This window comes from Musa acuminata, chromosome BXJ2-3 (genome assembly GCF_036884655.1).
Source record: "Musa acuminata AAA Group cultivar baxijiao chromosome BXJ2-3, Cavendish_Baxijiao_AAA, whole genome shotgun sequence".
Taxonomy (NCBI): domain Eukaryota; kingdom Viridiplantae; phylum Streptophyta; class Magnoliopsida; order Zingiberales; family Musaceae; genus Musa; species Musa acuminata.
In genome coordinates, this window is record NC_088340.1 from 36,524,804 (window position 1) to 36,550,831 (window position 26,028).

Below are 26,028 nucleotides of genomic sequence, written 5' to 3' on the forward strand. Positions count from 1 at the left end.
GCCACAGCAATGTATTCTCGTCTGTAGACTGTGTGCATCTCTTCCTCCAGGGAAAACTACACATTGACCAAACCACTGCTTTTAGAACAGAGGCAATTAAGAGACGATGGGCAATGATCGTATAACCCTATAGCCTGTATCGGATAGAAAACAATAGAGATAGTTGAAGGCGAAAGGGAAACATGCATGAAATGGACGCTGCAAGACCGATGGACATCGTATCAAACTGCAGCCAGATTAGCAAACGTGATTATTTACGTCTAGAAATGCCGAGTCCGATGATAGATATCAACCACTCTGATGTCTTGAACAGTCAAACACGTCTCGTGTAGACAATAAATATAGACACGCCTCAAAAGCCTCCATCAAACTCACCTTCCTCATCTTTTCCTTTCTTTCGTTTTCTTTTTATGTCCTCTTTCCCTCCCACACGAACCTTAAAGTCTATAACTACAAGTAGATCTTCTCCAAAATTTCCTTTATGATCGCTACAAGTCATAAAGGGTCTGCACCGTTGTTGGTAGATTATGAAGTAGGTCATATATTGGCATGGTCTATATAACATGGAAATCAACTGAGCCTTCTTCTCCGAGTGGCTTCTCCAAGGCGCGGCACTAACAATGTCGGACAAAAGGGGGTCATCCGGTAAACATGAGGAGATGGAGCTAAGGAGAGGCCCTTGGACTCTGGAGGAGGACACGCTCCTCATGCACTATATTACTTGTCATGGCGAAGGCCGCTGGAATCTCCTGGCTAAGTGCTCAGGTGGCCATTCATCTGACCTGATTAGCCGGCTGATGACTCCATTAAAAGGCTATTCTTTCTCTTGTTCTCGATCTGTTCCTAATCTACAGGCCATCGACTCACTTCTTTGATGATTCGTCGTAGGCTTGAAGAGAACCGGGAAGAGTTGTCGGCTGAGGTGGTTGAATTACTTGAAGCCCGATGTGAAGCGAGGTAACCTCTCCCCCGAAGAACAGCTACTGATCCTCGAACTCCATTCCAAGTGGGGAAATAGGTAACATCACTGGCGATCACGATTGCATGCGTGAGTCTCTTATGGTTGATGCATCGGTGATTCACACGCATAAATATATATATGTAGGTGGTCTAGAATTGCACAACATCTTCCAGGGAGAACAGACAATGAGATAAAGAACTACTGGAGGACTCGAGTGCAGAAGCAGGCGAGGCAGCTCAAGGTTGATCCCAACAGCTCCATGTTTCGAGATGCCCTGCAATGCTACTGGACGCCAAGGTTGCGTGAGCAGATCATAGGATCTTCTCAAACCCTGCGATCTGTAGATGCCAACGCCAACACTACAACAGCTACTGATCAAGCTCATCAAGTTCTTCAAAGTTGCGGGTCGTATGAGCTACCGGAACCGGAGAGTCGCAGCCTCAGCACCTCATCCTGCTCCGTCGTGCTCTCGCAACTCCCGGTAGACTTGTCCGAGTTCCCATCAGGACCATCAGATGAGCTCAGTGGCGTCACGTTCGATCCATTCTCCAGCGTCTGCTCCATGAACGATTTCTACAACCTTGACACCTGGGACATAGCACCCGTGTCCGCATCAGCCCCTAGCCATTCGGCCTCTGATCACAGCAACAACGTTGGTGATAGCTTGTGGAGCATGGATGATCTATATGACATGTCCAAAACCTACGAGAGTGCAGCAGAAACTAAGGTTCCTTTTGCTGATAACTCTCAGGTAGTAAAGTATATATCACCGTCGAAGTGAACCGTAAACTATAAGAAGACTGTAACGTGCAAGTTCGATGTATCTGTTTCCCCTTTTCTGCATGTGATTCCTGTTGGCAAGCTGATAAGCTGCTCCTGAAATAGGCAGGCACGGATGTGCTTCTCGACTAGGATTCTCACGCAAGTCAAGAGATCACTTCACTTCGAGTCAAGTACTCGAGATGATCTTTTGATCAGTTGAACTTATGGTGGCTCCTCCATCTTTTAGCCTTTCCTCCTCCCCATCTTCATCCACTGCACACGAAGTGAGCACGAAGAACCAAAAAATATTGTCAAAGTTCTCGGATTTACTGGAGAGAATGCATGGCTTTCGAAAGATCTACCAATGCGGATGATGCGTGGTACAACCGGAGAAGTATGAACAAGGGTGTGATGGGATTCGACATCACATCGAACTGACGGATGACATCTCTTCTCCTCACAACTTCAGTTGCGGACAGCTGTAGATTATTTGCTTCTTCCTCTCTCATGCAATGGAGAGTTTGCCACGTACACATCCTCAAGCTAATGTCGTTAGCTTCCACGGCGTCAGGGATCAGGCGGCTTCCATGGTTGCCGGTTGCCGATAAGTCCAAATCCTCGGCAAACTTGACTCGGTCGTGCGGCTTCCCACGATCGGTCGTAAGTGGAAGTGTCTTTCCCAAATGACGTACATCGATAAATAAGTTGACTAATAATCTATGATATTTCCAAAGGAAAAGTACAATTAAGATAATTATAATGAATTCTTCCACCATCATTTCTCTTAGCAGATTGGTTCCCATGCAAACTTGAGTAGAGTGTTTGCGGGGCAATCGATGTGAAAGCCTTGTCAGAAAACCCCCACGGTCAATGAGAGATCATGACAGAATCATCTTCAAGAAACGAGAGGTAAAAAACAAATGCAGTGCTTGGAAGCAATCGGCTTAATTCCACTTGTTTCGGAAGAAAAAGGCATGCAGCCAGCCGCTTGCCCAACATAGCCACATTGTCTAGGGTCATGAAGCATCGGTGACTATGGAGACAGCCGGACCAATCAATCGTGGTCTTATCCTGGAAATCACACAAGAAGAATTTGGCACGCCCCGAGATTTCCAGATGAAAAATACGAGACCGATGTGACCAAGGTCATTAGGTGCTTCTTCGGCCTTTTTTATGATGGTCGTCGACTCCCATGCTCCTAAACAAAGGAGTAGGTAGCAATGGAGGGTCTGCTTCATCGTCTGAGCTTAGGGGTGAGAGTCTCTAACAACTTCCACGATGATGTGAACGGTGAACCTTCCTTCGGACTTGCACCCGCTGCAGGAGCTCGACGTATGTTTCCGGAGGCTCTTGTCATGTGGCGTTGGAATCAATCCTATGCGTCAAATCCCATTCTATCATCGCTTCTGCACGTATGACTGTGAAACCCGACCCTAATCCTGGAACAAGTAGCGTGAGCTATCATCACGCGGAGCAAAACCCACAGGAGGGAGGGAGGGCGGGCGGTTCTCGGGTTGCTTCATCGACACGTCGATCGGCGGCCCTGCAAAAGACCCTTCGCTGAAAGATTAAAGACAGAGGTCGGATGATGAATCGAGTGCAATCGTCATGCAGTGCGTGTCTGTAACTCCAAAACAGATTAATCTTTCGTTGTCGGATAGACCCGTGAAGCGACTGAACTCCCGGGCCGGGCAGCATCATTTACGGATGTGTTCCCACTCGCTGCCAAGAGAGAATGACTCAACTCTAGCTAGATTTCAGCTTCTCCAGTGGAGCAAAACATGAGAGCAGAGATTTCCCACAGTGCCAGTACACACTGGTAATCATTTTTCGTGTTTGTTCTTTGGCCGGCTATTAAGCGTCAGAGTTGGGCCGATCTTTGACAGTCGAAAGCTTTACCTGAATCTCCATGCAAGGCATGTGGCCGTGACAGCTGAATGGAGTCATCGAGATTCACTGGGAGAAAATGCTTTTTCCAGCCACAAAAGACAGCACAGATAGCGATCAGAAGATTCCAACCCTTTGTCCCATCAATCTCACGCCAACTTTAGGTGGAGGCGAGCCTTAGCATCACAGCACAATTGCTCTCCCAATACCTTGTGATAATCTACATCATGTGTTAAATCTGTTAGGAGACGGAGACAAGTAAAACGAAAACATCAATCTCACGCCAACTTTAGGTGGAGGCGAGCCTTAGCATCACAGCACAATTGCTCTCCCAATACCTTATGATAATCTACATCATGTGTTAAATCTGTTAGGAGACGGAGACAAGTAAAACGAAAACTAAAAAATGGATCAATAATCGTACCAAAAAATCTTTAGTATACGATAAAAAATAAGATTTCTTCAAGAAAATCTCTCTATTCTGTTCAGGAAAATCCTATATTCTGTTGAGTAAAATTCTCCCTCCTAATCAATAGGAAAGGGATATGTTAATGTATTCAAGTCTACAATAGAGCTTCTTCAATAATTGTTCTTTTTTGTATCGATCCAAGATTGTAAATCTCTCTACTCTATTGACAGAAATCCTATATTCCGTTAAAAAAATCCTCCCCCTCAAATTATTTCTCTCCAAGATATACTATCTCTCTCTTTCTCCGGTCAAAATTCTGAGACTCAAGATGTATTTATAGAAATAAATCTTAATTCATCCAAAAATTTTAATTTAATTATGACTCTATCAAATAATTTAAATATATTTAAGAATCCTAAAAATAATTACTAATCGTAATAATATTAACATTTTGCATATTGAAAGAAATTGATTTCAACTCGCTGAAAGATCATCATCACATACTAAAGGAAAGAGAGAAGAAAAATAATGCTTGTGGAAACAAACAAAGAGCCAATGAAAGAAAGGAAGATTAGAGAAGGAGGACAACCAAATGTCGTCGCACAAACTTATTAATCACCTAGCATCAATCATGTCTGTTAGGCTCAGTTTCAACCATCTCAGTTGTTTGCATGTAACTTTTCTTACTCGTCGAGTGATGTACTCGTGCGTTGACCAGTTTGCATCACGCAGCCAAATGGGACTTGAGCACTTCCGATTCATGAACTGGCTCAGGTCAATTCACCAGGCTGAGTCCACTCGAGTTAAGCTCCGGTTAACTTTAGCTCGCATCTCAGTTGGGTTTGGATCACTTCGTTGTCGTATTACACGTCGAAAGATCCCCGGCACCTACGAGAAAGTTTGCTCGTCTCCTCGTCAAGTCCAACCCACCCAACCCTTCTGCAGATCCAAATACCAAGCAATCTGGGCTCTCACTCCGCTTGAGATCCCAAGATCGGGTTGGATTGGGTTGGGTCCAAAGAGCATCCAATTCAAGAAAGCTATCTGATCTGATAGAATAAACTTGACCAGGATCAGAAGAACCCAAACAACATGAGTAACTAAACCCGAATGCATCATGGCTATTTAAAATTGAATTATAATTACTTTGAGGCAACTTCTCATCGTAACACTCGAATAATGTGATCTCGCAACCATTGTGGTTTGGCAATCATGCAATCTCTCGTTCGGTCGTCGACCCACATTTGCATCACCAGTCCTGTTTTCTTATTATATCTTTGTCAGATGTCATCTCTTGTGCCCATTCCATCCTTTCGAAAACCTCGAACGATGAATGCTCACAGAGGAGTGTACACGTAACCTCTCTTGCTGTCGATGCTACTGCATATACGTGGAAGAGCCGTAGGAGCAGCCATATTAAATCACCGTACGTCCAATAAGGATAAGGCTTGACAAGATGGATAAACTATATCTTAATGCCGGCAGATCTTTCCTCGCGGGGTTTCTTTATTATCGTGTATCTTAAGGACAGCGACCCACATTCGGTAGGAAGGAAATATGTTGGGTTGCTTGCAGTGATACCATAAGAAGGATATTGATTACTACATTCTACCATTTATGCATCGTACGATTCATCGACATTAGTGCGTGTACTTTAAGACTTGTCTCGTAATGATGATGAGAGGAAGAGAGTCGTCCGAAGGTCCAAACCTAGAACTCGGATGGTATAAGCCTCAGTAGCTAAAGTAGCTGATCATCGATGAAGAACAGTAATTGTTAGGCCAAGTGACATGTCTAAATCACGTCATGCAGCGGGTATTCAATGAGCCCTGCTCGGCCCGGCCATGATTCCAAAGGCAACTTTGAGTGGGTCACTATGCTAGAAATGTGGATTGATTGGGAGCAGTGCAAATAATAATGGACGGGGATTAGTTTAAGGGATACGAATCTGAGGACGATCTATCTTCACATGTTGACCACGTAATCTGTGGTCTCACCCGTTTGATCCCACTTTAAGTATGGGTCGGGTTTGGGTACGTCGGGATGCTGACACGACATAGGGAGGCCCAAACGCTGGGCGAAACGTAGCAGCACGACCGTGCCGGTGAGTCGGAGCGTGTCACAAGACCCGCTCCCCGGCGCCAGACACGCTGACTCGGTCAGAAACCACGCGACCCGTTTGGTTGGATATCGGATTACAATACTCTAAAAGCCCAGCGTTACGACATCCTCCATCAAATAATAGACGTCTGAAACACGTGACTCAAGACATCCACTGTGCGTCTTCCCGGTTCTCATCCACCTTTCGTGATATGATAACATAAATATGTACGTTTATTTAGAATATAATGGTATATTTCTGCATCAATTCAATTGAGAAATGGCAAGTGTTGAAGCTAACACAGTGGATGGAACTCATCGTCTTTCGATATCATATGATGGAAGGGAAATAGGAGTTATATATATGTACAACTCAGGACTCGGGAATGTTATCCCGAATAGGAACATCACCTTGCGGAAACAGATGAGATCAAAAAAGAAGAAAATTAGGAACATGAAAAGGGAAGAAAAAGATTACAGGATTCGATACTTTTTTTTTTTTTTCCGTGAGCAGATCCATCATCCTGCAGGGAAATCGAGTTACGACCCGGCCGTGGCGAGGGTGAGCTTGAGGTCCAACCCGGCCGAGTCATCCTTGCCGGCCGAGTCATCCATATTTGGAAAAGAAATCGGCCCGGCTGCCGGTCGACCCTCGTCATGGACCTGCATGCCACCGCCATCTATGTATCCGGCCGCGGCGTAAGAGACGATGCCAGGCCCTGGCGGGACCTTGCGATTGGTAGCTGATGGGGCGGGGCAGGCACACCCGTGCGAAACGTGGAAGGGAGACGGCTGCGGCGCGGCCGTCCGAGAGAAGTAGACCCAGTCGGGGTGGCCGGAAATCGGAGAAGCCGAACCAGCAGGGAGGAAACGGGGCGGCGTCGTGAAGGCCGACACCATCGGGCTCCGAGGGTACAGGAGACCGCCGAAGCCGACTCCTCCGTGGTGGAGCTGCTGTTGCATCTGCGCACGCTTCGACTGCCGCCGCTCCTTCTTGTGCGCGTTCTGGTGGCCGCCCAGCGCCTGCGAGTTGGCGAACTCGCGGCAGCAGAACTGGCACTCGTACTTCTTCCCGTCTCCTCCTCCACCACCTCCGCCTCCGCCGCCGGAAGCGGTGGTGATCGTGGAGGAAGATGAGTCGGAGCCCAACCCGGCTTCCTCTCCCTCGGACATCTCAAACCCAAACAGCTTCAGCCTGAGGCTGCCGCTGTTTTTAGACCGGCAGTAGTCGATCTCCGACATCTTACTCTCTTTTCCTTAACCTCTAAAAGAGATATCTACAACAGGCAGAGAGGGTTTTAACCAAGAAGAAGAACAACAACAAGATATGAGGAGGAGAAGAAAGAGAGAGAGGAAATGGAGTTGTTTGGTTTGATTCGCGTGGGTTGAGCTGATGTCTCTATATATCCCTATATATAGTTCCGTCTGAGGTATACTATAAGATTAGACAAAGAAAAAGAGTCATAGCAACAGTAATGAATCAAGTGAATGAGGTGAATACGACTTATCCGAAAGAGAGAGAAATATCTATACATGTGGGGAACAGTAGTGACAGTAAGTAAGATGACCGTAGATTGCTCTCGTCTCGGGAGTATTATTGTATACACAGGTATGCTAACTAAGTTCTTTTTTCTGTCTGCATGTACGCCAACAGCGACATCACATAAGAAGAGCAGCAGGACAATAAGATCTCGATGGCGAAGGAATTAGCAACCATGTGGGGACTGTGCAGCCCAAGTTGTATTATAGGAATAAACATGCACAGGAATCTGATGAACGAGATGGTACTAACGCAATAAACAAATCCAACAAAAGGCAACCTTGTATGATGTTCCAACTGAAGCTGGTGGGATTCATGAAGTGCTAACCTACATATTCCTGTTCATATCTCGCCACAGATGCGAGAGAGACCAGCACTTAGATCAGTAGCTGAGACAATTACTTGATCCAGATAAAAATCAGGATAGAAGGCATGTTTCATTGTCAGAAAACTTGGTGACAAATATGAGCTTTCAGCAGAGCAACGCTACGAGGTCAATGCCGTCGTCGTGAAAGCTCGATCTGTCCGGCCATCCGCATACATGCATATCTGATGACAAGGACATCGTTCTGGTCATTTAAGTTAGCTGCTCGCTTACGACTTCAACACTCGACGTTGGTTTCTCTCGATGACCGTAACTATGTAAAAAGCAAGAAGAAGCCAATGGATCACTGCTAGAATACAGGCGTGTCAAAATTGGTTTGACCGATGTCATTTTTTGCTGGTCTCCTCGGAGTGATGGCTTGAGGGCTACCTGTCATCGACTTTGTGGCGTTCGCATGTGGATCCTTATCGGATTCATAAATAATTTAATTCATGTAGCATATGAATGCAATTATATTCATGAGGTTAGTCTTAGAAAAATAATTCTGCTCCACATGTTCTGATCTCGGAGACCATGCATGAAGCACCCAACCTATCATCGTCACCCAGCTTCCCTCGTCCAAAGTCTTCCATCAGCTGCCACGAGATGGGCCTCCGGGTTGCTCCAACTTCATGAGTTTCTCATCCACTTCATAATAAAATAATATTTTTCTTTTTCATGTTATAAAACATCAGCACTGTAGTATATTTACATGCCGATAGTACATGTGTGAGGAGGATAACTCTCCAATGGAAGTCCTAACCGGTGAAGAACTGATAACTCTACTTAAGATATGAGATGTATATGGCGTTCACGTATGGATCTCCTTCTTGTTTACCTCCGAGACCCTTGTATCGGTCACCAGCTGTAGCCACTGTCCATGGACCTCCTCGTAGCACCGTCTACTTACTTTAGCCTAGAGACGTGATCGAGCATGTTTAAAAGAAGACTATAAAGGCAGGGCAGAGTGGACCTCATGGCTCGGTAGATTGGTGGTGGTGGGGCCTATGATAGGAAAGGACATGGCCTCTCCCTTATTACGTGGAACGATTTAAGATGCTGAACACTGTCCGACATCATATTCGTGCATGATGAAGAACATCATGGTCTTAGATGTGATTCCCTGCTCGCAAGCTCGGAGATGATGAATCCGAACAAGTCTGTGAGAAGCATGAATTCCATGTGGTTTCTTTGAATTCATTTTTCTCTTACTATTCTGAGACCGCCATTAACCCCTTCTTCCAAGCACTCGAGTTCCTCTCCTCAGGCAGCTTCTGCAGCGTTCTCCACCTTTCACTGCAGAACACTTCAGCCGGACTTATGCTTGTGCTAATTGAGAGGATGCGAAAGAATCGCGACCCGAGGACCACCAAGTAGTGCTGACGAAGGCGAAGATAAATGTTGTAGTGGACGAGAACTTTGTCAGATATTTAACGCAAAGTTCCTTCTCTCTTAAGCTGGTGTGATTGACTGACTTCACCTTAGCAACCATCTCTCTCTCTCTCTCTCTCTCTCTCTCTCTCTCTCTCTCTCTCTCTATCTATCTATCTATCTATATATATATATATATATATATATATATATATATATATATATATATAGTTGAGTTTGTGTTAATAATTGAGCAGATATTGTATTAAAACAGGCTATAAGCACGTAAACCATACAAGTAGGTGGGCGAGGGCCTGAAGATATGCCCTTGGATGCAAAGTGACAGTGCCTACTCTATAGAAAAATGTATATGGTGCTTGGGTGGACTTGACTTACCGGTCATGTCAAGGTGATTCTGCTGCCATACGTAATGGAGCGATGAGACCTAGAAACTAAACCTAGACCAGACCAGAGTGCAGCAGGATGGGCAAAACGCTCGAGTTCAGTTCATGAGAGTCGAGGGCGAAAGGCTGCAGGTTAGGGCTACCATCTACAGAACCCGAACTGGACGACGAAGGCATCCAATGACAAGTGGTGTACAGATGGATGCACGAGGAAATATATAGATATGTATATGAAGGGACGTGTGGAAGAAGTAAAGGAATGCTTAGATGCTTCGTTTGCAGCGTCCAAAAGCCTGGTTGGATCCTTCGACTTAGCCCAATTCAACTTCGTATAGATAGTTCGGGCCCATCACTGGTCTGCGAAGAAGCTCTTAAGACTTGAGGAGGTTTGGAGTGTGGACCTCTGTGGCCCAGCATGCACAGAAAACCATATGTTGGGAGTCTTGAGATGAAGTGCAAGTACGGCTACAGAGGAGGTGCGCCCGTTGCTTTGATGACGGAACGATCCCGTATCTATGGCTTCGCTGTAACCATGTCCGAGTTTTCAGTAGTACCGATCAGGTCAAAGCTCACCGAAACAAATAGAGGATTGGTTTCCTGAAAGGCAATCCAAATTAAGCTCAAATTTTGGTGCATGAAATAGAATCACAATTGGCTCCGAATCAACATCTACATTAAATTTAGATGAAGGGTAGAGTTTTCTTTAATACGATCAACAGCCGAGTGAAATGAATGATGACAGGAGGAGGGAATTTTCTTTTATCGCGAGGTAGAGTACGTAGAATTTACGGTTCTTTTTTACCCAAAACTATCATGGTGTCCATATGGCACATGCGTCGAGCATCCATGTGGATGCCACATGACATGTGAATTCCTCTAATTTCTAATGAAACCGATTCCATGTCACATCATCATCATAAAGGGTAACAAAAACCACTTCCTTTCTTCTTTTTACCTCAATCATGTTTCTTTTGCGTCATAGATCGCACGATGACTAATTTTGTAGGTCAAGTATGCCTCTCACCGCGTTTGGTGGCCATACGGAGACTTGATGTCTGAGGACTGCAGTGACAGATCCCTATCAGTATTATGTTGCCTGGTGTCATCTGTCCATTCCATTACTTTCACCAATCAAAGAACGATAGATGTTCCATAACCAACCAAAAATAAATATGTATGATAATATATTCATGTGACAAATGCTGCACTTGAGATTCCAAAATCCAACATCTTGTTGGGTGAGAAGTCATGCCTGTTAGATTGTGTGCAGCTCTTTGAAGAACGTGGAGAGAGGGAAGTCAACCGTCCATCCGACTCCTTTGACACGCACACAGACTTGGACTTGCTATTCCACATATGCATTGTCGCAGTCTTCCGCTGTTCTATCTTCTTCCCAATATTGCCAGTGATTGGCGCAGATCAGACCAGCCTTCGCCGCCCACTTTAGTCGAACAGTTGTGAACTTTTTCTACACGATAAGATTTGCATGCACCGAACTCTAATGTGGGTTTCTGCCCAACGCTGACAACGACGAGGAGTGATTGGGTGCGAGCTTAGCAGACCATGACAGATGAAAGGTTGGTAGACTTCCACAGCCCACACTTGGTGAGTTTGAAACTGGAGAGATGGAAGGTCTTGTGGGGGAAGGAAATGTGACGAGCAGCAGAATCCTCAAACCTATAATGTTTCTCAGAGAATCGATAGAACACACCGATACATGGATGGTGAGATCAAAGAATGGGATACTTTGTCTGCTTGTCACCCAAAGAACCAGAGCTTGAGCCCACCCATCATCACATGCGATGCAGAAGAGGGCGAGAAGGAAGCAGGCCATTAATGTCCTTCCCCAAACGACAAGAGCCCCCACCGAACTCCGTTCCACGTTGTAAGTTTTTGTGTGATGCTTTACCCAACAAGTGACACACAAGCACATTCTCTCTCTCTCTCTCTCTTCTCTCTCTCTCTCTCTTAAGTACTTGATGGTTCCTTCCCAACCCCTCTCTCTCTCTCACTGCTTTCTCCATCCTTCTCAATCAGTGTAGAAACCACTCCTAATCTTGCCAAGCTGCTTTTCGGTTTTCCATTTCTTTCTTCTGACCACTTGAATCCTGAGCTTGTTTAGACAAGGCACAGGAGGAAGACCATTGTTCTCTTCATTCATGGAGTTGCAGGTCACGCAAGCTCCTCTCTGGGTTCTTCTTCTTCTTCTTCTCTCCGGCGCCTGGTTTTCACCTTCAGATGCCTTAAACGAGGAGGGCCTTGCACTTCTTTCTTTCAAGGCATGCATGCAAGAGGATCCGGGTGCTTCCCTGGCAAACTGGAACTCCTCCGGTGACGACCCGTGCTCTTGGAATGGGATCTCTTGTAAAGAAGGGAAGGTCGTCTCGATTAGCCTCCCAAAGAACAGGCTTTTGGGTTCTCTTCCTTCTTCTCTCGGCTCCCTCTCTTCTCTCAGGCACATCAACCTCAGGAGCAACAGGCTTCAGGGGAGCTTGCCTTCCGGACTCTTCGCCGCTGCCGGCGGTCTCCAAAGCTTGGTTCTTTATGGGAACTCCTTCTCTGGTCCTATTCCTCCGGAGGTTGGCAATCTCTCCTTCCTTCAAATTCTAGACCTTTCACAGAACTTGCTCAGTGGAGCAATCCCTGCCTCTATACTCCGCTGTAAGAGGTTGAAGGCTCTTGATCTGAGCCACAACAACTTGACGAGCTCCCTTCCGGTTGGTTTCGGCACCAATCTGACTGCCTTGGAGAAGCTCAGTCTTTCGTACAACGGACTGAACGGTTCGATTCCTAGTGATCTCGGCAATCTTTCTAGCCTTCGGGGCACGGTCGATCTCTCACACAACCTTTTCTCCGGTCCTGTTCCGGCGAGTCTTGGGGACTTGCCGGAAAGGGTCTACATCGATCTTGCATTCAACAACCTGAGTGGTTCCATACCTCAGAACGGAGCTCTAGTGAACAGAGGGCCAACTGCATTTATCGGAAACCCCGGACTTTGTGGTCCGCCATTGAAGAACCCCTGTTCTTCGTCGGGTACAGCATCCGGCGGTGCATCCACGGTTCCATATCTGCCGAGTGATCATTCACCTCAGGCTTCCGAAGTTGACAGTAGCAAGAGCAGAAATGGTCCGAGTAAAAATGCGGTGATCGCTATCGTTGTGAGCGATGTGGTTGCGATTGGTCTTATGGCAATGTTATTCTTCTGCTGTTACAGGAGAGCGGTTTCTTATAAGAGCAAGGCAGAGGCCGAGAACTCGAGCAGAGATGCCAAGGGTGGGAAGAAGTATCTGTGTTGGGGTAAAGATGGAACCGAGAGCCCGGCAGAGGATGCTGAGCAATTTGACCTGATACCATTGGATAAGCAGGTCCATTTCGACTTGGATGAGCTTCTGAAGGGCTCTGCCTTTGTGTTGGGGAAGAGTGGGATCGGGATCGTCTACAAGGTGGTGTTGGAGAATGGCCTGACGCTGGCCGTGAGAAGGTTAGGCGACGGCGGGTCGCAGCGGTTCAAAGATTTCCAAACAGAGGTGGAAGCTATCGGCAAAGTGAGGCATCCTAATATTGTTCTTCTAAGAGCTTATTACTGGTCGGTCGATGAGAAACTTCTTATATACGATTACATTCCTAATGGCAATCTCTCCAATGCAATTCATGGTAAGCACTGACCTTTTAATTGCTAAATTGCAATGCATCATTAGCTTGTGAACTGTGGTGGTCTTTTTTTCTTGCAATTCATAAACTGCTAGTTTTGCCAATACGACTCGATTCCGAAGATTCGCGAAAGCTGCAAAGACAATTCTACTTGTTTGTGTGTTTCATGTTTAACAATCGTCCATAGCTATTTTCGATCCATGACTGTTTTCAAACTCTTCATGTTTCAAGTTGATGATCTAATTGAGTAGAGAATGAATTTACCTATGCATGTTGATTTTGGTGGCTCTGTTTCTTTATTCAAATGATTGGACAAAGACACGATCACTGCAATCCACAGCTTATTTTTTCCTTGAGCAGCTAATGGTCAATTGCTGACATGCATCTGATCTCAGGGAATGCTGGAATTTCACCATTGTCATGGGATGCTAGACTTAAGATCATGAAGGGGGTTGCCAAAGGTTTAGCCTTCTTGCATGAGTTCAGCCCAAAGAAGTATGTCCATGGCGATATTAAACCGAGCAACATACTCCTCGGACCCGACACGGAACCATACATATCTGACTTTGGACTCGGGCATCTGGCCAATATGGAAACGGGAACACCATCGATCTATTCGGATGGAAAGGCTACTGAGAAGCAACAGAGCCCAATCTCCAATGTTTCAGTTAGTCCTGTCTGGAGCAATGCATTGTTCTATCAAGCTCCCGAAGCCTTAAAATCTCTCAGACCGTCGCAAAAATGGGATATATATTCGTACGGGGTGATCCTACTAGAATTAATTTGTGGAAGATCCCCGGTTGCTCTGATGGAAACTTCGGACATGGATTTGGTTCGCTGGGTTCAGATCTCCATCGAAGAGAAGAAGACCCTATTGGATGTCGTCGACCCTTGTCTAACCCGAGAACTAGAGAGAGAAGATGAGGTTACCGCTGTGCTGAAAATAGCATTAGCTTGCGTCCAGTTCAATCCGGAAAGCCGACCCTCATCGAGGCATGTCGCGGACTCGTTGGAGAGGTTAACAAAGCTAAGCAACGCCTGACAATCGAAGATCTTGTAGAGGGGTATCGTCATCTGTCACACCTTTCTTTTAGCTGAAGCTGTGGTTGTTGAAGGAAAGGTGCCAATGTGGCTGCAGGCACATCTAAAATGGCGAGAATGGTAAACCATTAGTCTCCTAATTTGAGGGTCTCTATGGTTTCCCTTCGGATCGATGATCAAAGACGAGTTCTTGTGGTGTTCCACTTTTATCTGCATGTTGTTAAATGTGTAATTCTTGTGCAGTATGGAGTATGGACATTATCTTCCTTTAAATAGAACAAGTTATGTGTATATATGACTGGTGATTCCCATAATTCGGAGTGGTAATACATAAAGGCAACCTATGAAAAGAGTAACTCAATTTCTTTTCACTTTGATCTGATACTTCATTTGTATGTTTCCTACTATTAGTGTTTGTGTTTGATTGCAGCAAAACTTCATATGGATTGCTTGTGTGGTGGATGATGGCATTTGGTGCAACAGCTAGCACATACCATAAGCTTTTGTTTAGGTTGAGAGAAGGTTTTGGCAACACAATAATTAATGGGCTAGCTAATCATGATCGGCAACTGTGCTTGATCTGTAAAGCAAAGAGTCCAAAGTAGAGAGTCGATGGAGGGTGAGAGACTTTGGACCACACTGATCATGTGGAGGAATGAGAAAAAGTGTTTGAGAAGTGAACCCATTTGCTGTAAGCTGATTCTTTAAAGGCTGCTTGCAGGACAGTCATTTTGTCTGTTCCATTCTGTAGGAACTGACAGCATTTAAGAATGTTGCATCCTATCATCCAAGTGAAAGACGAGGTCAGTAACTTTGCAGGTCAGGGATGATGGTGTTGCATTTACTCTTTGTCTTGGATTCGCATGTCCTCCTCCCACCAACAACCATCTCTCTCTCTCTCTCTCTCATCACTGTGACAGAGGAGGATTCCAAAGGAGCAATTAGTGGTGTTGTTTTTCTACTCCATGGTAATATGATGTCAGTCACTTGATTATGGAACAATTAGGTCTTCTCTTTTGTGAAGAACACTGCTGTCTAATGCTTGTCATCATCATGTGATGCTGAAAGCTGCAGCAGGAGAGCATTGATTCATGGGAGTCCCAAGCAATGGTTCGCTGTAGCGTAGCAGCAGTACACCAACTTGGATGGCTGGTACTGAGTCCTGCCAACAGCTGCCACAGTAGCCATGATTCTCTCAGGTTGAGCTCGTGAATGAAGATTCTGGAGATAGTATTTACCATGTGGCCACGTCCTTTTTGTATTGGAATGCATTACTCCATCTTGGTTGTGTGAAGCAAAGGACATGGATATATCGAAAAATATAGAGATATATTACAGATTAATTTATATGAATAAGATAATATCTACTGGAATTGATCCACGATTTAACATCTTTTGCATTATATATATATATATATGATAATTTTTTTGAAAAAACTCACTAATTTAATAATTTATTGGAGAGCATCTCAACATAGAAAAAATTTCTTAAAACAATTTTTATTTTTCATAAAAAATTATTTTACCTTTAGCCATGTCGACAAGTTGACTCCATCCTGTATTGCCTTATTGGTTGCTCCTGCACTACTCTTGTGTGTATGAAGATGATAGCAAGTCTAACGAGAACCAAATATGGGGTAGTCAAGTATAGGATGGGGAGAGGGGGATGGACAATGACAATACTCGTGCTCTCTCATTCCTCTCACAAGGGTCATATTGTGTCATAAGTGACATGTGCAAGAGTGGGGTCAACAAAGATGACGATGGTGATGATCCTAGTATAAAGATTATAAGCGACGGTATAGGACGAACATGACGATGGGTTTAAAAAAAATAAAATTTTAAAATTTTTTATAGATAAAATTATCTTTTCATATAATCACAAGTGTTTGGTTGGATTTTTTTATAGTTAAATTATGAATACTTTAGTAAAAAAATGTTGTAGGGTGGCGATCACCTGTCGGCGTCCGTGAGGCAACACCATTCCCTGCCTATAAACGGGGTGGATCACGCAGGTGCCGCGGAGTTGTGGGTCCCAACAGAACTCATTAGGATTCGAAGAGGCGATAGCACGTTACTCTACTCGAACCGTTTGTTTGTTTTGCTTCTGTTTCTCCTGCACGATATTTAAAGCCCAGATGTTCCATTCCGTAAACCGATAGCCGTGCTGGTTAAAGAGAAGGTTCGAGAACCAAACCAGTTCCATTGCTTTGAAGTGGTGGCAGCGCTCATCGCTCGCTCCGCTACCGTCTCCGTCATCCCTTCTTGGATGTCCTCCTGAGGTAGGAAGCGATTTCTTCCTCGTTAGGTCGCTTCTTTTTCTTGATCTTCTCCCTCTTCTCTTACTATGTCTTTGATGGGTTTCTTTCTGAAGTCTGCTCGAGTTTCTTGAGCGCGAGGGAAGCGTTTGGTTTCATCTCAGCTGATTCTTTGTGTTGTGTTCGTGGTCTCTATTTAAATTTGCGGTGATTGCATCGTTTACTCTGAGATACTCGGATTTGGATTCGTAGGAGGAGAGTTCTTGAAGGGGTTCCCGTAGCCTTGTCGAGGTTCGGCTGAAATATGACCTGATCGGAAGTGATTTCTTCCTCGCTGGAGTTGTTGTCTCGCTTTCATCTCTCTCATCGGCTCTTTTTTTTTTTTTTTTTCTATTGATCTTATCCTTCTTGTCTCGTGATGTTTTCTAATGGATTTCTTTCTTTCTTTCTTTCTTGAATTGCCAAGAATTCTGAATCTTAATCTCAATCTGTTCCGCGTGGTGATGTGATCTGTTTCGCGTTCTTTCTTTGTGATGCGAGACGTCTCTCTCTTCTTGATCCGCTCCTTTGTTTTGCTTCTGTTTCTCTTGCACGATCTTTGAAGCCCCTATGTACCATCCCTTACCACTTCCAGGCTAAGAATCGAAAGCCGACCCAAAAGAGAAGGTTCCGGAACCAGACCCGCTCCGTATTGCTCTCTAGTGATGGCAGAGCTCTTCGCTCGTTCGCTCGCTCGCCCGCTCCTCGACCATCTCCGTGACCCCTTCTTGGAGGCCTTCCTCATGTTGGAATCGATTTATTTCTCGGTCAATTTGTTAGGTCGCCTTCTTTCTCTCGATCTTCCCCCTCTTCTCTTTTGATGTCGTTGGTGGGTTTCTGTTTGAAGTTTGTTCGAGTTTCTCGAGCGTGTGGGAAGAATTTGGTTTCATCTCAGTTGAATCTTTGTGTTGTGTTCATAGTTTCTGAATCCGTGGTGATTGCATCATTTGCTTCGAGACACTGAAATTTGGTTTCGTAAGAAGGTTCTTGAAGGGGCTTTCGGAGTCCTCTAGTGATTCGGTTGAAAGATGACTTGGTCGGAAATGATTTCATTCTCGCTGGAGTTGTTATGTTGCTTTCATCTCTCTCACCCGCTTTCTTACTCTGATCTTATCGTTCTCGTCTTTCTTTCTTGAATTGATCTTAATGTGTTCGCGTGGTGACGTGATCTATTTTGATTTATTTTCTTTTTGAGAAGAGAACGTGATGCAATATGTTTTCATCCGACTCGAATCGAATCGAATCCTTTCAAGTTGGTAGTTTGTTGAGCGTGATAATGTGATGCTTGAACTCTGTTTTGTAGGAAGGTTCTCGAAGGACTCCGGAGATTCGGCTGAGATGAAGACGACAATGGTTTATTTATTTCAGATGAAGAAAATTATTCTCAATTTCTCATGTCGAGGTAATTTCGATGTCTTTCATCAAGAAACCTGCAACTTCAGTTTTATTAGTTGTTAGCCTTTTTTATTTATGAATTCGATCGGTCAAATAAGCATTTAATAATGGCTTTGTTGGAGCTGAGTTCTTTTAATGGGCTTCAAAAGAACACCAGTGACATTTTAGTTTGCAGAATTCATGTGCGGAAAAAAAAATTTCAATGCCTAATAATTCAAGAAACAATTATACTCAACGAAATTTAAGTAGCTACAGAAATCCAATAAAGAACTCTAGTGTTCACTTATCAACGTATAAGTTGAATTTCCTTTTTTTTTTTTTTTTGCAATTATGAGATTTCAAAAACTCCAATTGATTATCGGTTCTTATATATTAAAACTGGTTCTAATTTTTTTTTATTTCATGCTTGTTTAGTTAGTCTATAGGACTAATTTTGGTTTGGCTGAAAGGATCTTTTCACGTCATCAACATTACCATCTAGGATGAAGTCTTCTTAGCCTTGCTTTCTTGGCACTCTTAGTTCTGCTCTCACGTAGCGAAGTGCATACGACTGATACATCTTGGTTGACGTCAACGTGCACTGTTTTGGAAATACACTTTGCTTATTGATCATCTATGATTCTTCCATTTGGACCCTGTATCTTGCTCTTGTTCCAGTTATTACTATGCAGCACATTGTAATGCTTCATAGCATGCGCTACTTCCCTCCAGGGTAAAGATAGTGGCGGATATTCAATTAGTCACACGGTAGAATCTCATGGTCACAAAGTTTCACATGCATGACTGCATATTTAGTGATATAGAAGAACCGTTTCATCGATTTGTAGGGAGAGAGGACTGCAGTATGAATTTGGATTGTTCCAGTATGTTGTTGTTGTTGCTTCTAATCATTTGAATTAGGTTCTTTTTACATGATTGCAATTGTCTTCTTGCCTTGTGTAATTCAGGATGGTATCGATGCATGTTGGGTACATCTATATTATTGTTGGGCGAATTGCTAGAATTATTTTTTCTTTTATTTTCCCTCTTTTATTTTTCTCAAACTGTGCCATCCTGACACGACACAACAATAGATCACTTCTTTCTAGTGGACCGATCCATAGAGTGGATCAGTTTTGGATTGATCCATATGATCACTTCTTTCTAACTAACATGCAAATCTTCCTATTTGGTTGTTGTTGTTGTTGTTCCTAGACCAATAAAAGTATAAGTGGGTTTCTTTTATATTTTGAGTGTCTATTGGTCTCAGTTTTTGAACATTTCGAGTTTATTTATTTATTTTTATAATTATAATGTTTTTAAATAAATTTATAATATTTTAGAAAAATTATGATGAATCATGTCAAAATGTATTTCAGGGATTTTAAGAAATTTTGAAGGACTCATTTTAAGAAATGTGGCCTGATTAGTTGCAATTAACCTCTGGGTTCTTGTTTTCTAAGATGTAATCGATTAAACAATGTTGCGTATGATTAGAATACTTTCTTTACTGCAAGGCCGCGTCTTATTGACAATAGGGTTGATGCAATAACGGCTTATTAATGCAAAAATATTTTGGGGCACAACAATCAAAAATATTTTGGGGCACAACAATCGATTGTTGTGCCACTCGAACATTCTCATTTGTTCGCAAAGCACGACATATTACTGGATATAAATCATAATCGCTAAAATTTACTTACTACAAAATTTAATACAAGTTCACTTATTTCAATAATAATATTATTGAAATAAACAACGTCCATCTAATTAATGTAATTAAGATTCAATAATAAAAACTAAAGACCCTTATAACCAATCTCAAATAGAATTAAATGAATAAAACGTTTAATCCTTTTTTAAGAGAATTAATGATTAAAATAGAATTAATAAAAGCGCAGGATTAAAAATTATAATAATTTTTAATAAATTTAATAAAAAATTAATAAAATTATTAAAATTTATTATGATTTTAACCAAAAACTTGACTTGACAAATATGCTTAGATAAAATCCAAACACAATCATAATTAGTCTAGTTAGCCCGTCACATACGGAGGCTACTTCATGCAACCAACTCTGAAGAGAGAAAAAAAAATCATAATTAAAATACCCCCCCTTATAGAGAGAATTAGTTAATCTCCCGGATGAGACGCTCGACGTGGATGACCCACTTCCTGCGGTACACCGACCTTGCCCTCCCGGCCCTTGTAGGTGCCCCGCACCACCTGGACCTCGTCGTCCTTGCGCACCGGGACTGACCGCACGTTTTACTTGTTGCGGAGGTCAGCCGAGAGGGGCGCGCTCATCGGCACGCACTGGACGCTCGATGGCGCAGTGAAGTGCGCCTTTCGGCATTTCCGCCGGGAGCTTGAGACGCGGGTTGTACTTCATCGTGGCTGGCGGCAGAGGCAAAAGAAGAAAGAAACGGGACGAGGGTCTATATCGAAGGTCGAGGAGGAGCCCTAGGGAGGGGAGGGGAGAGGTGTTTCAAGAGAGGAAATCCTAAATGACCTCAACATCCTTGTTCTTGAAACAAAAAAAAAACCATGATGTTTGAATACGCACGTGCAATAAACGTGTTATTGGTCTACTTATCGACACCCAATTGACATGGCATTGGTACGGGCTGTCATCATGATCCGCCATGGCCAACATAAACCTAATTAAACATGCCCAAGTCATGGATTTTTCACATATTACTCTTCAAAAATAATAATAATAATAATAAATAAGTTATGGTTCCTAAACATGAAATGAGAACAGGCAGGCATGCATTGATGATAGATACTACAAGAAAGAACATTCTAAGAGCCACACGAGCAAAAGGAGGTGCACTGAAGGATAACTTATTATCTGATTCCACCATGTACACCGATCAGTTAAAAGTTCATCAAGAGCTTGTCAGTGTATCCTTTTCTATCTCTTTCTATGCTTTAGATTCTTCTTATTTTCGGCCCACATCACTAACCAGAATTGGCTTTCTGGCTACCTTTGTTGTTGCAGAAGACAAATATTAGCAACCAAATTTGTGAAGGTGAAGGGAGACAAGTCGTATAAAGGACCAACTACAAGCAGTTCAAAAATTCAATTTGTTAATCTAATTCACGCACTAAATCATCCTAGCACACAGCTTATGCATTTTTTTTAATGTCATAATAAGTATTTGTCTCATAGTTTCTAAGAGATACACACTAATTTAGACACATTAGCGAAGTGGGGTTAAGACTTGTGGGCAAATTAGTGTGTATTTAAGTTAGCAGATTAGATATCCCGTCATATTTACGATTTACACTCGACGAAGTTAGCAGATGAGGAGAACAGAACTGATGGAGAAGTCATGATCACAATAATAAAAAAGGGCTTTAGAACAGATTTAAAAGTTATTTGGAGATCATATCTATCAAGGGACACTACTGTTTTCACCTAAGCTATCAAACTCTACGACAGATCCTGAATAGAATAGAAACACAGTTTAGTGATAAATTAGTAGAAAATGAACAATAAATCATCTCCAGACAGCATCATTATTTTATTTTTTGACTCCACAAAAAACAAAAAAAACACAAATATCCCCATTGACAATCTAAAGATATCAAAAGCCAGTTAAACTTCCACAGATAAAAGGATATGAGTGGAAGGAATTACATGCAAGAACTTTTATCATCATTCAAAATGCGTTAGAAACATTTCATATATGGAAAAAAGCAGACTCAATTTATCTTTATAAATGAATATGAAAAATCAACTCACAAGTTTACAAGAGACCCTTGACCTAGATCTGATGGCAAACTTCCTCCCAAAGAATTGGAACCAGATTGTTACCTGCAAGCACATAAGATAGGAGACATGATGAACACATGCCACATGTGCAAGTTCAAAAATACTAAACCAGTGAATGTAGTTTACCTGAAGTGGATGTAATCATTGAAATCTTGACAGACGAAAGGTGCTAAGAATATGGTCTTGTGAGGAACGGATCTGCTTCCCAAGTTGGCAGATACATAGAACATAGTCACTGTGAAGCATCCAAAGAAAATTTACTATATGACTTATCCACATTAACAACTTTTGTTTTATCTTCTACACACCGATTTATGTTAACCTTATTGTCAAATAGTTAATATTTTCATCTGCTATTACAGTCTCCCGAGCACAGGGCTCCAGGCAATTGGCACCATCAACTCCATAAAGCTGAATTCAGACTGTTCAGTTGAAGAGAACATGAATGATAGGTATGGTACACAAAGCAGACTTTTGTAACATTTTTTCAGGAGGGATTATCTCTATTAATACATGCAAAATAAAAGATCACTTTTATAAAGCATTGGCAATCAGGAAGTGGTGTGGACCAATGAGCTGATACTACTTATGATAGGGTATATTTTGGCCCTAGATGAATCACCAACAACATCACACACCGTCAGACACTAACGCAACGCCACACGCCATCAAAACCATGAGGTGCACGCCACGTCAAGTTCGGTACCAATACACTGTGCGACTTGACCACCTCGAGAGCTCGGGGAGGTGCCGTCTGCTCTTGGGGTAGTGCCGTCCGATGCCACTCGTGCACCCCCAAAGACGCCATCTAGTCAGAGAAGTCTTCCGACCCACACGAAAGTCAGCGACCACGTCGAACCGAGGCGCAACCAACCATCGCACGCAGGTATAAATATCCCCGTCCGATGCCCAACCGAGGGGGGAGAAAAAAAGGAGAAGAAACACAAAAGGGCGAACTGAACTGACTTACTCGTCGGAGAGGCCAAAGTCGGGAAGCACTCGATGAAGACCGTTTTGCAGGGAGGTGGTCACCCCCGAGCGGCGGGCGTCTTCACTCCGAAGTCATCATTTGGTGCGCAGAAGAGGGTGGTCCGTCGGTTCGGATCCCAACCAACGCCAGCCTGTGCCCACGTCGCGAAGAAAGGTTGCCAACCACCCCGGGGACGAGAGGACACATCCCGCCACAAACGACACTCAAGTCGGCAGACCTCGGAGCGCCAACCCCTAGCCACTCGCATGGACCCAGCCGACCTTGCCGGTCCAACCCTCGCCCGAGACACTCAAGAGGCGCAGCCACCTCATCATCCTACTCATTCCACCAGAAGTTCCCGATGTAGGCCCGTGGACCAAACCGTGCTGACTCACCCGCTACTGTACTTTTGTTCCTTAACAACTTACAAGCTTATACAACTAATATAACCTTTCAAGCCTTGACTTCCCAAGTCCTTGTATGTTAGAAATATGAGAAGATAAAACAGACTAGATGCAACCACACCTAATTTCAGGCAGAAAACACAAAGCTGAATGTCCAGAATTTAATGTAGGCTAATCCAATTTGACAAAAGTAACACTAACAAGGACATGTACAGAATCTACATAGGCCATGATCCATAATATCCGTACAGTGAATATAGTCTTAGAAAATATCTTTTTGCAAGTTATATAAGGAACAATAACCTACAAAAGCTCCATGCAATATTTTCTCACTTTAAGAATGAACTGTAACCAAGAATAGACAAATCTGTCTCATTTCTCCATGGTGAAATAGAAGAGGGCATTTAGCAATAGGAAAGGTCATAAACATAGTGAAATATGAATAGAGAAAATTATAAGTCACATATATGCATCACATAATAGCGAAGCCAGATGATATACTTCAAGCACAAATTTACTAAAAGCACACCGATGAAGAGCCTCACAAAAGACAAAGAACAACCTTTGCCTTAGTAGCACTGATATGTGAGCAACTGTCAAGAGGCTCAGACCAATGAGAAAAGGGATACAAATCTTCTATCCCGAGATCCAGAACCAGCTAAAATAATAGAGTGCCTAACAAAATCCTGTGCATGGCCAGGCCCTGCATGCAGGTTGAAATAAATAAATAAATATATATATATATATATAAACACACATATATATATACATATATATATATACACATATATATATATACATATATATACATATACATATATATATATATATACATACATATATATATATATACATACATATATATATATATTCGATAAGAAATATTGGCGAGTTGTAACTAAAGATATATATGGCTACAAACGCTGCATCATTTACAATTTTCACTCTTACCAACCGCACAGTCGCATGCCAAACACGCACAAAGATGGATTCTTGAGAACAATAATGAAATATGATATTTTGAAGGATGGGTGTATACTGGAAAAGAATATCAAATTGTAGCATGTTCTGAAACAAACAATAGAAGCAGGAGAAAGAAGTCCTTTTGAAAAATAATATACATATAATGAAAACTTTACTTGCAGATATTGGCATAAAAATCATACTCTGCCATTGTAGCTATATGGTTTCCTGCAATGAAGTGTCAACTACAAGAATAAGGTTATACACATTCTGAGAGGTTGTGCAAATGGCATCAATACAAATTTGTATTTAGTGTAGTTTTTGAGCTTCTTGCCTTGTTACTATCTACCTTTGGCCTAGCATATAACTCTATTTGTCACATTTAAGAAAATTCATTAATAATTATCCCCAATAGACCAGATTGATGTTTGGCCACTAGGCAATAACTCTGAACTCATAGTATCTTGAGCCAGAAATACCATCCCTGATTCTAAATAAGAGGTCCTAAACAATTCCAGATCATTTCACTCAAGGAAGCTACATGTGCTACCCACTCACTGTTAATCACCATTCACCTGCGGGTCAAGCCAACAGGAAGCATGACCAGCAGGTAAACAGCCACAGCTTCCTCCTCCACACACTTGCTATTTATAAGTCAATCAGGTGAATCAATTTACAGTAATTTTCCTTCTTCTGAGCATTCATGGTAAATCTTCTGATAGTTACTACCTAAGTATTACAATTCGCCCTTACAATAAAGCTAAAGAAAAAAAAAATAACGTCTAAAATAATCATTAAAGATGCATGACATCAAAATTTTCTCTGCTGTGGGAAGAAACCAATATAAAGACAAAAGAGATTGCAAGCATTGGAGACTAATCAAGAAAACTACTACCAAAGTCTGCTACCTGATTAAAGGAGTGTGAATCAAGAACAACCAAGAAGGGCGCTTCTCACAATTGGGCGACAACCAGATTACGTCCGTTATCACTCTGATCAAAAGTGACACCCGTAGAAGCGTCTAACCCATGTTTGGGAAAAGGCCGATTCCAACCTTGGGAAGAGGCAGACGGTGCTCTCTTGCGGCTGCGGGAAGCGGTGGGGCTCGGCCATCGGCCCGCTGAAACTCCGCCATCCCAAATCAAGAAAAGCGCTCAGTCGATTTATAGGAAGAAACGATCGGAACGCCGGTGAGTGGGGGTGAGCTTACCGGCAGCGAAGGGAGGGATCGGATTGCGAGGCAGGTCTGGTACCATGGGAAGAGGGAGAGAAGGGGAGGAAAAGAAGGACGAGGTGAGACATCGCCAGTTTTCGGCGGGCTCCGATGGGGGCGAGAGAGAGAGAGAGAGAGAGAGAGGCAGGGGGGAGGGGTGGTGGAGAAGACGAAGGAGAGTGGATCACAACCGTTCATCGCGATGAATCACCAGCGGAATCTGCCAGCTCGCCTCGCCCGTTTCTTTGCGGGCCCCGCAAGAATAAGTCAATTCCATCTCCTCCAATTTGTGGGGTATAGTAAAATTTAAAGGATTATAATTGGTTGATATGATCTGGCGGCATACCTGTAATAATAATAAAAATAAATAAACTTATTGCCTAAAAGCCACGTCGACACAGAGATCTTCCTGAGAAAAGCTTGTTGGGCCAGTTGGGCCCAACCAAGAAGAAACTCCGAATCTTTTACCCAATATATCTCAATTAAGTAAATGTCACGACCAAATGTTGTTCCAAACCACAACACGTTCTTTTAA

At 43.1% G+C, this 26,028-nt stretch overlaps 3 protein-coding genes and 2 long non-coding RNA genes across 7 annotated transcripts; 3 read left to right on the forward strand and 2 right to left on the reverse strand.

Moving 5' to 3' along the window:
* The first annotated feature begins 522 nt into the window (after nt 1-522).
* On the forward strand, nt 523-1,905 carry LOC103979606 (transcription factor MYB62). The gene is made up of 3 exons (XM_009395776.3): nt 523-765; nt 889-1,018; nt 1,106-1,905. The coding sequence occupies exons 1-3, from the start codon at nt 621-623 to the stop codon at nt 1,740-1,742; spliced, it is 912 nt and encodes a 303-aa protein (XP_009394051.2). The 5' UTR covers nt 523-620; the 3' UTR covers nt 1,743-1,905.
* Nucleotides 1,906-6,455: 4,550 nt separating this feature from the next.
* LOC135606555 (zinc finger protein GIS3-like) lies at nt 6,456-7,514 on the reverse strand. Its single transcript, XM_065097586.1, has one exon. It carries the CDS (start codon nt 7,359-7,361, stop codon nt 6,660-6,662), a length of 702 nt encoding a protein of 233 aa, XP_064953658.1. The 5' UTR covers nt 7,362-7,514; the 3' UTR covers nt 6,456-6,659.
* A 4,067-nt stretch (nt 7,515-11,581) lies between these two features.
* LOC103979230 (receptor protein kinase-like protein ZAR1) lies at nt 11,582-14,879 on the forward strand. The gene is made up of 2 exons (XM_009395295.3): nt 11,582-13,452; nt 13,845-14,879. The coding sequence occupies exons 1-2, from the start codon at nt 11,958-11,960 to the stop codon at nt 14,489-14,491; spliced, it is 2,142 nt and encodes a 713-aa protein (XP_009393570.2). The 5' UTR covers nt 11,582-11,957; the 3' UTR covers nt 14,492-14,879.
* Nucleotides 14,880-16,638: 1,759 nt separating this feature from the next.
* LOC135607966 (uncharacterized) lies at nt 16,639-19,406 on the forward strand. The gene is made up of 2 exons (XR_010485326.1): nt 16,639-16,772; nt 18,091-19,406. It is a non-coding gene; the product is annotated as an uncharacterized LOC135607966 (long non-coding RNA).
* An 839-nt stretch (nt 19,407-20,245) lies between these two features.
* LOC103979228 (uncharacterized) lies at nt 20,246-25,646 on the reverse strand. 3 transcript variants are annotated; one of them, XR_010485324.1, is made up of 5 exons: nt 25,491-25,646; nt 25,189-25,400; nt 22,070-24,020; nt 21,914-21,985; nt 20,246-20,822 (listed from the first exon to the last, which is right to left on the reverse strand). It is a non-coding gene; the product is annotated as an uncharacterized LOC103979228 (long non-coding RNA). The 3 variants fall into 3 exon arrangements; XR_010485325.1 differs by lacking the exon at nt 20,246-20,822 and having other exon boundaries at nt 21,621-21,985; nt 22,070-22,178; XR_010485323.1 differs by lacking the exon at nt 20,246-20,822 and having other exon boundaries at nt 21,621-21,985.
* Between the last annotated feature and the right edge of the window lie 382 nt (nt 25,647-26,028).

What these genes read in the sequence shown, in the direction of transcription:
- LOC103979230 (XM_009395295.3), top strand. Translation starts at nt 11,958, where the DNA reads ATGGAGTTGCAGGTCACGCAAGCTCCTCTCTGGGTTCTTCTTCTTCTT. An exon ending in TCTCTCCAATGCAATTCATG is followed by an intron (nt 13,453 to 13,844) that starts GTAAGCACTGAC and finishes ATCTGATCTCAG; the next exon opens with GGAATGCTGGAATTTCACCA.
- LOC103979606 (XM_009395776.3), top strand. Translation starts at nt 621, where the DNA reads ATGTCGGACAAAAGGGGGTCATCCGGTAAACATGAGGAGATGGAGCTA. An exon ending in TCTCCTGGCTAAGTGCTCAG is followed by an intron (nt 766 to 888) that starts GTGGCCATTCAT and finishes GATTCGTCGTAG; the next exon opens with GCTTGAAGAGAACCGGGAAG. An exon ending in CATTCCAAGTGGGGAAATAG is followed by an intron (nt 1,019 to 1,105) that starts GTAACATCACTG and finishes ATATATATGTAG; the next exon opens with GTGGTCTAGAATTGCACAAC.
- LOC135606555 (XM_065097586.1), bottom strand. Translation starts at nt 7,361, where the DNA reads ATGTCGGAGATCGACTACTGCCGGTCTAAAAACAGCGGCAGCCTCAGG.